The sequence below is a fragment of the Pelecanus crispus genome, chromosome 2 (genome assembly GCF_030463565.1).
Source record: "Pelecanus crispus isolate bPelCri1 chromosome 2, bPelCri1.pri, whole genome shotgun sequence".
Lineage (NCBI taxonomy): Eukaryota > Metazoa > Chordata > Aves > Pelecaniformes > Pelecanidae > Pelecanus > Pelecanus crispus.
The window spans coordinates 21,411,864-21,424,223 of record NC_134644.1 but is presented as its reverse complement, the minus strand read 5'-3'; the positions used below and the strand labels follow the sequence as shown (position 1 = coordinate 21,424,223).

The 12,360-nt window shown below is 34.8% G+C and overlaps 1 protein-coding gene across 5 annotated transcripts in view; it reads left to right on the top strand.

The window, feature by feature from the left end:
• The window catches only part of MLLT10 (MLLT10 histone lysine methyltransferase DOT1L cofactor), a 131,884-nt gene that overhangs the window by 30,416 nt on the left and 89,108 nt on the right, over window positions 1-12,360 (top strand). For 3 of the 5 annotated variants that reach the window (XM_075704598.1, XM_075704597.1, XM_075704596.1), the window contains exons 4-6: window positions 2,336-2,445; window positions 8,722-8,825; window positions 11,328-11,421. In XM_075704598.1, coding sequence (XP_075560713.1) covers window positions 2,336-2,445; window positions 8,722-8,825; window positions 11,328-11,421 — 308 coding nt within the window. Of the gene's footprint in view, window positions 1-1,578; window positions 1,591-2,335; window positions 2,446-8,721; window positions 8,826-11,327; window positions 11,422-12,360 lie in introns of those variants that run through there. The other 2 variants (XM_075704600.1, XM_075704599.1) reach the window with 2 other exon arrangements.

The window sequence follows — 12,360 nt, the reverse complement described above, 5'->3', positions numbered from 1 at the left end:
GATGTGAGCTCTATGTTTTGGAAATCAGAATATATTCTAAGCTTGCAGGTTTCTGGCTATATTGTTTAATTTTTTTTTTTTTTTACAGTGATGGAGTAGTATTCAGTTAAAGTTACTTCTGAAACAGGTTTCTTGTAGTGAAAATTCTTTACCTACCTAAATTTCAGTTGGCTTAGTATGTGGTTTTTTTTTTTTTTTTTAATGTCTCTGGTATATTTTGTATATTTACGTAATAATTTTTCATTATAAGTAAGCAGTACAGGCTTAATTACATCTGAAGTAAAAGCTTTTGCCATCTGTTTATGAGTAACTAACTGAAGAAGGGTTTTTTCAAAATTTCCGTGTCACTTTTCTACTGGTTTAATGACTGTTAGATGAATGGTGTTTCTATTTGAGCTAATTTTTTGAGAGGAGATTTAAAGATAAATATTCACCATTAACACCATGTTAACATTTATTTATCTGTCGTTGGTAAGATAATTCTGGTTTAGGGCAGTTTGCAAGTCTTAGAAAAGTCCTTATAAACACATTCCCTGAAGATGTTTCAAGTAGAAGAGAGAACAAAAAATGACTGCGATTTTTATAGTTTTTTTTCAGTCTGTTAATGATAATTTTAAAATGATCTGTTGGAACCGTTTTTAAACTCAACTCAAATTGGCAATTTATACTTGCCTTTCCCTACTCTTTTATTAGTCTCACACTTTTTCTGTGTGGAATAATTCTACAGACTATTTGTGAATAAAATGATGAAGCAGCACAGATACTGTAGTTGCAGATGAAATACTAGAATGATACATGTTATGTTGACTGTAAGAGTTTTGTGTGCACTTTTCATTTTCTATACAAATTATAACTACCAATTTAGTAAATGAGGAGGGTGGACACCAACTAGAAAAGATTTGTACCTCAAGAAAAGAACAAAAAGCATGTATGCAGTTCCAGACACTAAATACTATTCCAGAGTCTCAACAGTACTGCTGGAAGTAAGTGCAACTTTACATTTAGCTCAGTTTAAGAGTCAAAGTACAGTTGGGTGAAGGAATTAAGAACCTTTAGATTCAGCAGAGTAGTTAAAAAGAGAAAATCCAAGATGACAACAAAACTCAAAAAGATCTGCAGTGAGGCAGTATGGTGTGGTTTGGTTTTTTGTTGCTTTTTTCTTTGTTATAGGATGCATTTGCACAATGATAATTTACTTTGTTTACCTAATCTAATAATCTGCTAGATTATCTAATTATGTAAGCCTGTCATTTTATGTCCTTAATACTTGCATACAAGTAAGCCTGGGTAGGAGGAAAGCACAATTATTTTTAAGGTGTACGGAAGGTCTTATGACAAGACTTTAGCTTTCCTCTTGGGGAAGAACAGAATTCATGCTAAATGATTAGCCACACCAAATTCACTTTCAGATGAGGTAGCTCTGTACTGTGTGATATTACTGTTGTAATTCTGTTATTAGTGTCAGTATATTAATATGTTGGGTTAGCTACATAGCAGCTTCTGTTCAATTTACCGTTACGGCAAACTGGCCTTCACTGAAACAAACTGACAACTCTCAGGATCTTAGTGTTGAAAAAAGGCCTAAAATTAGTAGGTTTCCTTTTGAATTGGTGTTTCCCTCTGCCTCCATCCAACCAAATGTCAGACAATTAGGAATGTTTACTTCTTGAAATGTTGTTAAAGCACAATATGGTAAGTAACTAAGCATTTCTTGATGATCCCAAGTTAATGAGTTAGAACAGGACTGGATATAAGAGTTGATATTCCTGTGAAAAAATGAGTTGGCCACACCTTTAAAGAAGGAAAAGAAGATATGTGATAGAGGGGATGGGGGTGTGTGTGTGTGTTGGGATTTCTTTCTGTAGAAAGAATACAGGAATCTAGTCAAATTAGAATGACTTTGAATAAAAAGTACACACAGAAGTCTTATGTGATGGTAATGCTTGCATAAATACTAGTTTGTTCAGATGATATTTCCCTTCTGCAGGAATTTGCATAGCTTTTACGCAATGACTATGTTAATCCAAGAAATGTAAAGAAATAACCTGTTTTTCCATGTGTGTGTCACTGTACAAATCATTAGTATTTGGAGTTCGTGGAGTATTATTTGTATAAATTCTCCACTGACTAAACTTAAAAATGTATTACAGCTCATCTAAACTTTGGATAATATAAAATGAAATGTAAGCATGACTTAACTTATGTCTGTAATATTCTAAACAGTTAAAATAGTCCATGGAAAAAAGCATTGTAAAAAGTTCTTTGTACTATAATTGAAATGTCCTTTGAGCTTCTAGAAAACATTAAAATTAAATACAATTATAACTTTTTGTAGGTTGGGCTCATGTGGTTTGTGCTCTGTACATTCCCGAGGTGCAGTTTGCAAATGTTTCTACAATGGAACCTATCGTGTTGCAGTCTGTTCCTCATGATCGTTACAATAAGGTATAATTATATGTCTTTATATCTAATGTATTTATTTTAAAAATTGTGAGCTTTGATAATCTAAAGCTACACTTCTTAGAATGCATTTTATATAAAATTCATAAATGTATGCAGTAATGCTGTATGTTTTCTGCTGTGGCTTTAATTCAAGAATTAAGAAAGCTATGTTATTAAATTAAGCTGTAAGGTTATCTGCCATGTCTCATTATTCTTTTACAGATTAGGGACTGTTTTGTTAATTAAAAATATTTTGATCTTTGAATAACAGTTTATTTTGAAAGGAATGTGAAATATTTCCCATAGGTTAAAATATTACTACAGCTTATTTGAAATGTTGTTATTAATTACCACTAAGTCCTACCGTTTTAAGTATTGATATGATGTTCATAAACATTTCTGTTAGGAAGAAAAGCTATGCTAATATATTAAAGCAAAAGCTTGCAGACTTCTGCCTTTGTAAACAGTATTCACTTTAATGGGATTATTTGCTTGTATAAGAACTGCTCCTAAATAAGTGTTGGTGAGATGGAATGCTTTATAAAGTGTGGTGAGACTTCATTTAAAAAAAAAAAAAAAAAAAAGGCAAAGCAATGTAAAAGTAACTTATTAATGTTCTATATTGGTAGTTATATTTTTCTACTTGTTTAACTTGTGCTACCTCTTTGCCACTAGACTTAACTACTCCCTCCTTTGTATTTTTATATTTTCCCTTCTGTAAGCAGCAAACTGTCTGAATTTCTGATTAGTTTTATTACATATTTTTCTTGTGTTGTTCTTTTTACCTCTAGTTTCTTTCTTTTACTTTATTCTATGGTGGTTTGTGGATACCAGGGTAAAAGAGGAATAGATTGTGTTGTGAAAGAAAGGAAAAAAAAAAAAAAAAAAAAAAAGACATGTCACCTCTGGTGTTCTTCCCACAGGGAAATCAGTCCTGTTCACGTTGTCTCTGTGATCGCCCCTTCCCGCCCCCTCCCCCCCCCCCCCCCCCCCCCCCCCAGTTTACATCTCTGATTTATGCACACACACCCCCCCCCGCCATTTTCATACCCTTTCTTCTTTTTTCATACCCTTTTTTCTTTTTTTATACTTCAGTCTTTTCCTTGTCTGTTTCACGTTCTCACAATTGCTTTCAGTGTGTTTTGCCCATCTTATTTACCAGTGTATCCGAAAAGCCAGAAGTCAAAATCTAGGTTCTTTTCATGCTTTCTCATTGCATACTACCTGAACATGTGTATTGGCTCCTCACTACTGGCCGCCTTCTGCATTGGCAAGAACGTGCAACAGTGAGATTAAGTGCAGAACTAATAAAATTTTTGTGCTTGGACACAAAGCAGTACAGGTTTGCTGTGGCAGATGAGTTTATTTTCTCTCTCTCTCCTCAACTCTGAGCCAACAGCACATCTGTTTTCTCATTTTTCCTCAAGTAGCAGTCATAATGGTTTTTTTATTGCCAGTGGTTCTTAGCTAATGTACTCCAAAAATTTCATGGAACACTTTGGATTTTGTTTTTATCTTGCATCATTTCCACTGATGGTGATTGATACTGGATGAGTAAATCCTTGTAATTTCAAAAATATACCCTGCGTCTTTTAATATTACTTGTTCACAAAGTCCATCGTTGGTCTGTGTCTTTAGTCTCTAATTCCTTTTTGTTACAGCTAAAGTTGCTTCTTTCTTGAACTGTTTTTCTTCCAAATACATGATGTATAGTTGTTTTTTACTGCTAAAATTCCAGTTTGCATTTTGTTGGTGTGTAGTTATCATGATTTTTTTTGCTTGCTACATAATTACTCGTTCCATACAGGTCATGTAGATAAAGTTGCTGATGGTGTCTAGCTTTTCGTTTTCTGCGGTTTTGGTGGATGTTCTGATTCGGGCCTTTTTTTCCATGATAACAGTCAGCCTAAAACTACTTTTATACAGGCCACTACAGTATATTGTAAAATATAATGAGACCTGTATCAGAAATTTCAAAATTTGGGGTTACACCTCTAGCCTGCAAAAACTCCTCCCCTTTTTACAGAACGCAGCTTTTGCTGTCTTTATTTGGTTCAGGGGAGATAGCAGTTGTGGATTTCAGGGGAGTCAGAGAAATGCCTATAAGTGCAGTTGCTGCAGCAAACCTTCTGAAACCATCTCACTTCACTGCCAACAGCAGTCAAGTTGTAACAGCACGGGATTTAAGATGCAATCACTGACTGGGGACTCTCCCAACTTTTTTGTAAGTCTGTAGCCAGTGCTGAGTTTGGTACTGCTGTGGCTAAACTGCCACCAGTTTCTGAGTAGGCTGGTTTTGAGCAATACCCCCAAAACCAGTACAACTAGTAATTCCCTTTTCAGGTAGCCTGCAATAACTTCACGTTCCCAACCCGTTGCTATTCAGTATAAATTGTGTTTATAAACAATGATAAATTTTTTAGCTCAGAAACTTTGTAAAGCATTTAACTCTGACTTTATCAATTTGGGAGGAAATGGGAAAGAAAAGCTGTTCTTTTTTTGGGAAGTAGATATGGCAAACAGTTCTTAAAACATTTGTTGTGCATTGTGAACAAATGTAAACATGTAATTAGGGAAAAATGATGAGAGTTGTTTCTCCTTTTAGAGAGGCTTAATGCTAATTTCATTCTGTCTGTCTGTCAACTCAGGTTGGAATAGAATGATTTAAGGAAATATTTTGTTTCCTGTGAAGTCCTAAATAACTCTGCTTATGTGGCTGGATACGTATAGAAGGCTAGCATATGGAATTGAGGGGAAAATACAGGTCAATGAAAATTACTATAAGGGAAAATTTATACTGTAGTCTTAAAAACAAGCATCGTTGGAGTTTTGCCAGGAGATAGTAGTTAATTTACACATTTTTTTTCCTATGCACTTGTTTCTTCATTGAACACTGCAAAATACGCAATATTATAAAGTGCGGTAATCTTAAATGCAAGAAGAAACCCAGCAGACACCAATGCATGAGGCTTGTCAATGTAAAGATGTTTGGCAGCTATTTCCCTTAAGTTTACCTGCTTCTGGGATAAAAACCATCATATTACAGAATGAATCCACTGAATGACTTGATCAGTGCATTAACTAACTAACAGGAAAGCTCTTCTTACACAGTTGCTTCCAAAAAGAAATAGACTAGTAGTTGCTCTCCTATTTAGTAGATGTTTGTTATTCCTTGGATGGTTATGCATGGATAATCTCTACTTATTTTATGTGAGCTTTATTTGTCTCTTTCAGGTTCATTTGAAAGTATGTGGTAATTGAATATATTACTGCTTTGAGGAATCTCTTTTAGGAGCAGATTAAAAAATAAGTGAATTTGGAGTTTCTTGATCCGCCTAGTAGTAAAGGCAGCTGTTAGACTTTTATTTCAGTAGTTGCTGCAACAATGAGAAATTTCTGTACAACTCCTAGCTTTGATTCTGTAAGGAGGGAATGCTCTTGGGTAGCTGTTACAAGTGGAGTAAATTATTTCTCAAGTTATTTTTTGTTTTATAAGGTTTTTCTTGCCTCATCTTCCCTTCTGTCTTTGCTTTTGCAAAGAAGGTTTATGCTTTGAATCTTTGAAGAAAAAAATATTAAGAGAAACATGAAGGCAAATTTGCAGAATGTGTATTTTGTCATTAAAGAAACCAAGTTATTTGTTGAGTTATTTGAGTAAAATTTCCTTGCTGAGTCAAAAGCTTTGTGTAATGTTTTGCTTATTTTCCAATGCATTTGGGAGAAGTCCAAGTATTCTCTTCCCTTAAGAGCCTGAAGAGCAGTGCTGCTGTAGGTGGTGAGACACAGAGATTTACACTTCCACATTCCAGAGGTTTCAGAGGAGTTGTGGCCATTGCATGGATTTGCAAATGCGTGAAAGTCTTGGGTTTTCTGCTTTGCGAAGGAAAGATAAAGGTTCTCAGGCTTCTGGGATGTTTCTGTGTCTTAGAGAAGGCAGAAGTATGAGAGCTCAGCTTTAGAGAGAACTTACTGTCCATGTTGGAATGGAAAGATGAACCTTCTTTGGCCCCATTTTATATGGAAGATTAGGAAACAGTGTTGTTTCCTAATGACTGTTGTAGGAAGGATAGAAGTTCATTGAGCTTGTTAAAATGGGTAGGCATTCCACCATGCTATGTTTAAACTTGTTTGTAATGTAGCTGGTTGTTCGTTATAATTTTTCAGTCATTCTACTGTAAATTGGTTTAAGGGGTCCTGAAACACAGACCCTAGATGTAGTATGTAGTGTTGAAAAACGGGGCCTACATCCTTACTAAATGGAATGCTTCTCTTGCTTTTCTTTCCGAGTTCAGTGAGGAGAAAAATCACAGATCTTATGGCAAAACTCTGAAAAAACAGAACAGTAACTGGAGCTTGAGTTTCATGGGGTCTGTTGAACTCTTATTTATAGAGATACCTTACTTTTGAAGTTACTTACACTTAATATAGTTACTCAGATAAGGTTGATGGATCATGACCTTGTTTGTTCCTAAAATCTAAATGTGTCAGGTCATGGTATGGAAAGCTAAAAAGCAGCCAGTCTCAGCCCCTGTCAAACAACTGAATTATCTGTATGCACTACCTTGATGTACAAAGGGAGCAAGGCAAAGAATTAAGGATTATCCCCTTTCTGATCCTTCAAATGTTAGGATATAAGGTATGATTTTAGGATATATTAGCTATTGGGTTTAATGCTTTTTAAAAGTCTTGTGGAAACTGTATAAGAATGACTCGTCTACCCTAGAGTCTCGCATGTTAACAAAAATGCTTTAGTTACCTGATGTCTCATGTTAAATGTTGTTCTAAATACCTCTGTTAAAGGCTGTTCTGATCTCAGAAAATAAAAATGATAATGTAAAACCAGTATTTCTTAGAAAGACATGAAAATGAGTGAAATTCTATTTCAGTGGTATCTGGGTCCATTTTTCTTAAACTGTATTTTCTGCTACCCATGGTTGACGTTCTTTTTATTTATTATTCTACTCATTCTCTGCCTCACTGAAGGGAGGTTGTGATACAATTGCAGTAAGTCAGTTACAGTTTAAATGTAGACAATTTTGGCGGGGGGGGGGAGGGGGAGTTTCTCTTTTCTCATCCAAGATCTTATAACGGGATTGCTACGGAGGTAGCAGTTTGTCGTTGATGTTTGTTACCTCAGTAAGGTTCTCTCTCCTCTCGTTTAAAAACAGACACTTGACTGCCCCAATGCTGGAGAATACTTTCATTAAGAATCTATTCTTGAATTGTTAAATTTTACACATAAATGTGATATGATAAAATCTCTCTAAATAGCATTTCAGTAATTAGACAGTAAAAAATGGGAAGATTTTGTTTTGCCTGATGTTTCTCCCTGAAATGCTCGTGAAAGATTGTAGTGCTGTCTAGTATACTAGTGAGCTTCCATACAGCACGTGTCCATGTTTATTGGCCACATATCAAAAAAAAAGGTATTGAATAATGAGAAAGATTTTTGGATTCTTTTTGTCTTAATTTTTTTTTCTTCCATTTTACTGAGAATGTTTTTGAAAATATTACAAATTGCCCTAGTACCCCAGTAAAACAAATAAATTGACAGAAATGCTGTGAAAAGATTTTCAGGTACTAGACAGGTTGTTCTCATTTTAGTTTGTTTCTGAGCTTGAAATAGGTTCGATATACTAATTTAAGCTTTGTTTACAGAAGGTTCTTGCTTGATTAGTTTCTAAGGTGTTTATGAGGCTGTCCAAGTCGTGCTGAAATTAAAGCAGAGTTCTGTTAAACACCAGATTTAATTAAAGGTAACTGAGCATCATATCAATATTGAAGCATTCTGTGAGACTTCTGAAAATTCTTTACACCACGTACAAATAAAATTTTAAGTTTGCAGTTTTTCTGTATGTGTTTTTGTAGACCTATGCATGTATGCCATACGGTATCTTGTACCATTAGGCACTTAGTCTAATTTGATGTTTCTGAATGCCACCGATACAGGTAATGTTAAACGAATGTGAAAATGATTGTGACCTAAAAGGACATAAACACAAACTTGAAAGCAAGGAAAATCTTGAAGCCTGATGCTATTAACCTTTAGCTGTTTGGCTAGCTGAGTAGCTGTATAGAATTTAAGTATTTGTGCTGCTTTAGCCTGGTGAAGTGTTACGCAGATCCCAAGTGTCTATCAGGTGATCTCCTTTTGCAAACATGAAGTTCTTATACAAGCTTAGCTGCAAAATCCAGTAGTTCTTACCCTAGAATCTCCTGTGAGTAACAAAGAATTTATTTGTGTGCTTCTTATCATGTTAAGTATCTTCTCTTTGATAGACATGCTATATTTGTGATGAACAAGGCAGAGAAAGTAAAGCAGCCACTGGTGCTTGTATGACATGTAATAAACATGGATGTCGACAAGCTTTTCACGTAACATGGTAAGTATATTTTATTATTTAACATCTCTGATGTTCCAGAAAGTATCAATGCACACAGTGTAATGAATAAACTCTTTATTTACTATATTTCTGTACTCAGCAATATATTAAAGTGGTTTGTGTAGAAATATCTGACTTTAGTATAATCGAGTTTACTAACAGTACGGCAGTGGCTGCATGGACATGGCTGTGAGCTGCAAAAGCAGTCTGATAATACTCCCTTGGATTGTATTAAATGCGGTGTGCTCCTGTGAATAAGGTTTAGGGTTGTGGGTTTTTTTTTTCTGTCTTAGGTTATTTTTCTTAGATGATATTTTATACAATATGGGAATGTGAAGACATTGTTTACCTGTGAACTGATTTGATGTTTACTTTTGGTAAATCAGTGGGAAAAATTGTTGAGCTGTACATAAAAAGCACTAGACTCACCCCTTCCGGTACAGATTTCCAAACATTTGGGAGTAATTCACCTCACTGGTTTTATCTAAATGGTACACATCTATCCTGAACTATTCGTTTAGGTTTCATGTATAGCTGTTGCAGAAAGACAGCTGTGTCCACCATCTGATTCATTCTACTTTAAGATACTTAGGTTTGCTTGCATTCAGGAGATGCTTGTCGCACTTTATGGACTTCTGAAAGAGGCTGGATAATTAGATTAAACCACATATCAACAGGTAAAAGGAGGCAAAAGGAGTTCCACCCGAAAATTTACAGGCATTATTTGTTTTTTTCAAATTCAGCTGAAGCTATTTTGCAATAGATAGATAGCAGATTTACACAGACTGTCTAGCTACATAATCTGTGGATTTACCCATCTATTTTATGAGAGCCCCAGTATGCTTCTTCACGACCAGCTCAGTCAGGGAAATGGTATTTGCACACCTATTTAAATTACATAAATGTATTTTCTTCAGTGTAATCAAGTGATACTTTGAATGTCTTGTGCAGAGCTTGAAGGGTATAACTCTGTAGTTTAGGCGCTGATTTCTTGGCAACTCTTTTTTTTCTTTTAACTACTTGACTGTCTGGCAGGTTTTACTCTTTCATAAGCATCTAATTTTTCATTGGATGTGATCATTGTCAAGTTTCTTTTTATGGTGAAAATGGATTGTGTTCCTCAAAGCTTGCATACCATGTAAACAGGTTACTTACGGATGTGAAAAAATTTATGCATCCAAATGTTTGGATGAAAAGGTCTCTCTTCTTTCAAACACTTGGATGTATGCAAGAGTCCTTTTCATCTTTTATCTTTCTTCCACACCCCTGTTTTCAGTGAATACCATGAAGAATGTGAGCATTAGGCTCAAAATTAAAATACGTATCTTGCCAATTTTTAGATATTTTTGATTCTAAAAAAAACAGGTATGTACTATCAAATGATATCTAGCTGGAGAGTGCTGTGACTTAGGATACTGAGAGGCTTCTGTAATATTTAACAAAATGGAAGAAAAATGTGAAAAATACAGAAGGCAGAGATCCAGGGTGAGGTGTATCAATTTTGGGTTAACAAAACTGATGTCTAAGGAAGAATGAGCTTGAGTCCCTCTGTTTTTCTGTGGCAAGCTTAGAATGATAAATCTTCGCTTAAAGAGATCCTGTTAAATGTTTTCTGTAGTTGGCATCTGCTGTAGATGTGCCTGTATTTATGAAGCAGTATTTCTGGGTTGCCCAAGAATATAATGTATAAATGAGGGGAAAATTATTTTAAAAAGCAATGATAATAAGCTGCCTTACATATTGTTCTTTCATTTAAATACTGCCGTGCATAATTTTGGCTGTAACGGTGCATTATTATGCTAATGAAATGATATGGAAAATGAAACTGAATATTTGGTTTTTCAATGTCTAACTTGGTTTTGATAAAGAAAATAAATCAACATTACGAATGGTGAAAAGCAAACTTGATTTGAAAAAATGTAGTAGAATAAGGTAATAATTAGCCCAGGCAAGGAAACTTGTCAGTGTTATTGTTTTTAAAAGAAATTAACCTGCCACAGTCTTTTAAACCAATAAATATGGTTTGATTTATTATGTCATTGAAGTTCTATTTTAAAAAAAAAAAATTAATGTAAATTTCCTGGTAAAACAGAGAAGGATGTATGCAACTTTAGAAAAATTTCTTCTTTGGATCTATCATATGGTTCTGTTAAAAACTGTTCTTTCCATAGATAATTTTTGGCTTGAATTTGAGCTAAGAATCATTGTAAATTGCTTGGTTTGTTTATTTGTGGGAGTACCTGCATAGTAAATGTAGATTTTCAAGCTGTAAGCTTGTGTGAGTTGCTCAAAGACTATGAAAAAGGCATCAGGCCAAAGTACAAACCATACATGTTTTTCACTGGGCTACTAAGGTTGGTTATGTGCTTGCATGCCATTAGAAGTCACCTGTGTGGAAATCTCTTCTATTAAATGCAGATATAAGTATCTGTACATTATCACCTGTGAGGTACAAGTTGATGTAAAATTGCTTTTCTTGAATGTTATTTGGTTTATTTTTAGTGCACAGTTTGCAGGACTTCTTTGTGAAGAAGAAGGCAATGGTGCAGATAACGTCCAATACTGTGGCTACTGTAAATACCATTTTAGTAAACTGGTATGTATTTGTTAAATTCTATAAATAAATGTCACTGACTTATTTTTTCACTCTGAATTGCTATTAATGCTAGAAATAATATTTTCATGTAGCTCAAAGTAGATTGTATTTCATTAAAACAATGTTTTAATCACAGTTACAGAAGTACTAACTGAAAATGTTTTTATAAGTCGTTACTTTCTAGATGTGTGGGTTTTTCCCCTCTGCCAGAAATAGCATGCACATTTAGTGGGTTTTTTCATTAAGTTCCTGTAAGGTTTTATTTTGCGATTTGATTAGTTGGCTTCTAGGAGTTTAGTCCATTTTGGACTTATCTAGAAAATATTACTTGTTACCCTGTCTATTAGAGAATGAAGAAGCCCTCCATTTCATTCTGCTTCTGTTACTCTTCCATGCCCCACCTCCCACCCCCCCCAGTGTTTTCCCTTTTGGTCTATCTCTCACTGTGTAGCCAGTGGATATTCCCTGTCTCTAAGTTCTCTGAAACACAACCTCAAGGAAGTGACTTGAGTTTTGATTTTTGGAAAAAAAAAAAAAACCCCAACTTCAGAATTTCTCAGTTATTTCAGTAGGTTTTGGATCAGACCTCTGGAGTCTTTCCTATCACTTCTTGTCAGTTTGACAGTTCCAGATATCTGTTTCTGTGTATGTGTGTGGGTGTGTGGACTTGAAGAACTCACTGATGTTTAAAAAAAAGTTGTTTATGAATATTGAATTATGAAAATTAAATTATATAGACTGAAGTTCAGATACTGCTGTAAGTATAGTTAAACTTGCTGATTACTTGTTTTCACTGCTAAAACGGTGAATGCTTGGGTGACTTTTGAATGGGTTGCAATGAGGTAAAAACACAGGACCAATGAACCATTTTAGCTTTCTAGGAGAAAAAAGCTTGGTGAGGTTAGCTCTGTGCTCTTGTGAATATTGATGAGTTTGCTT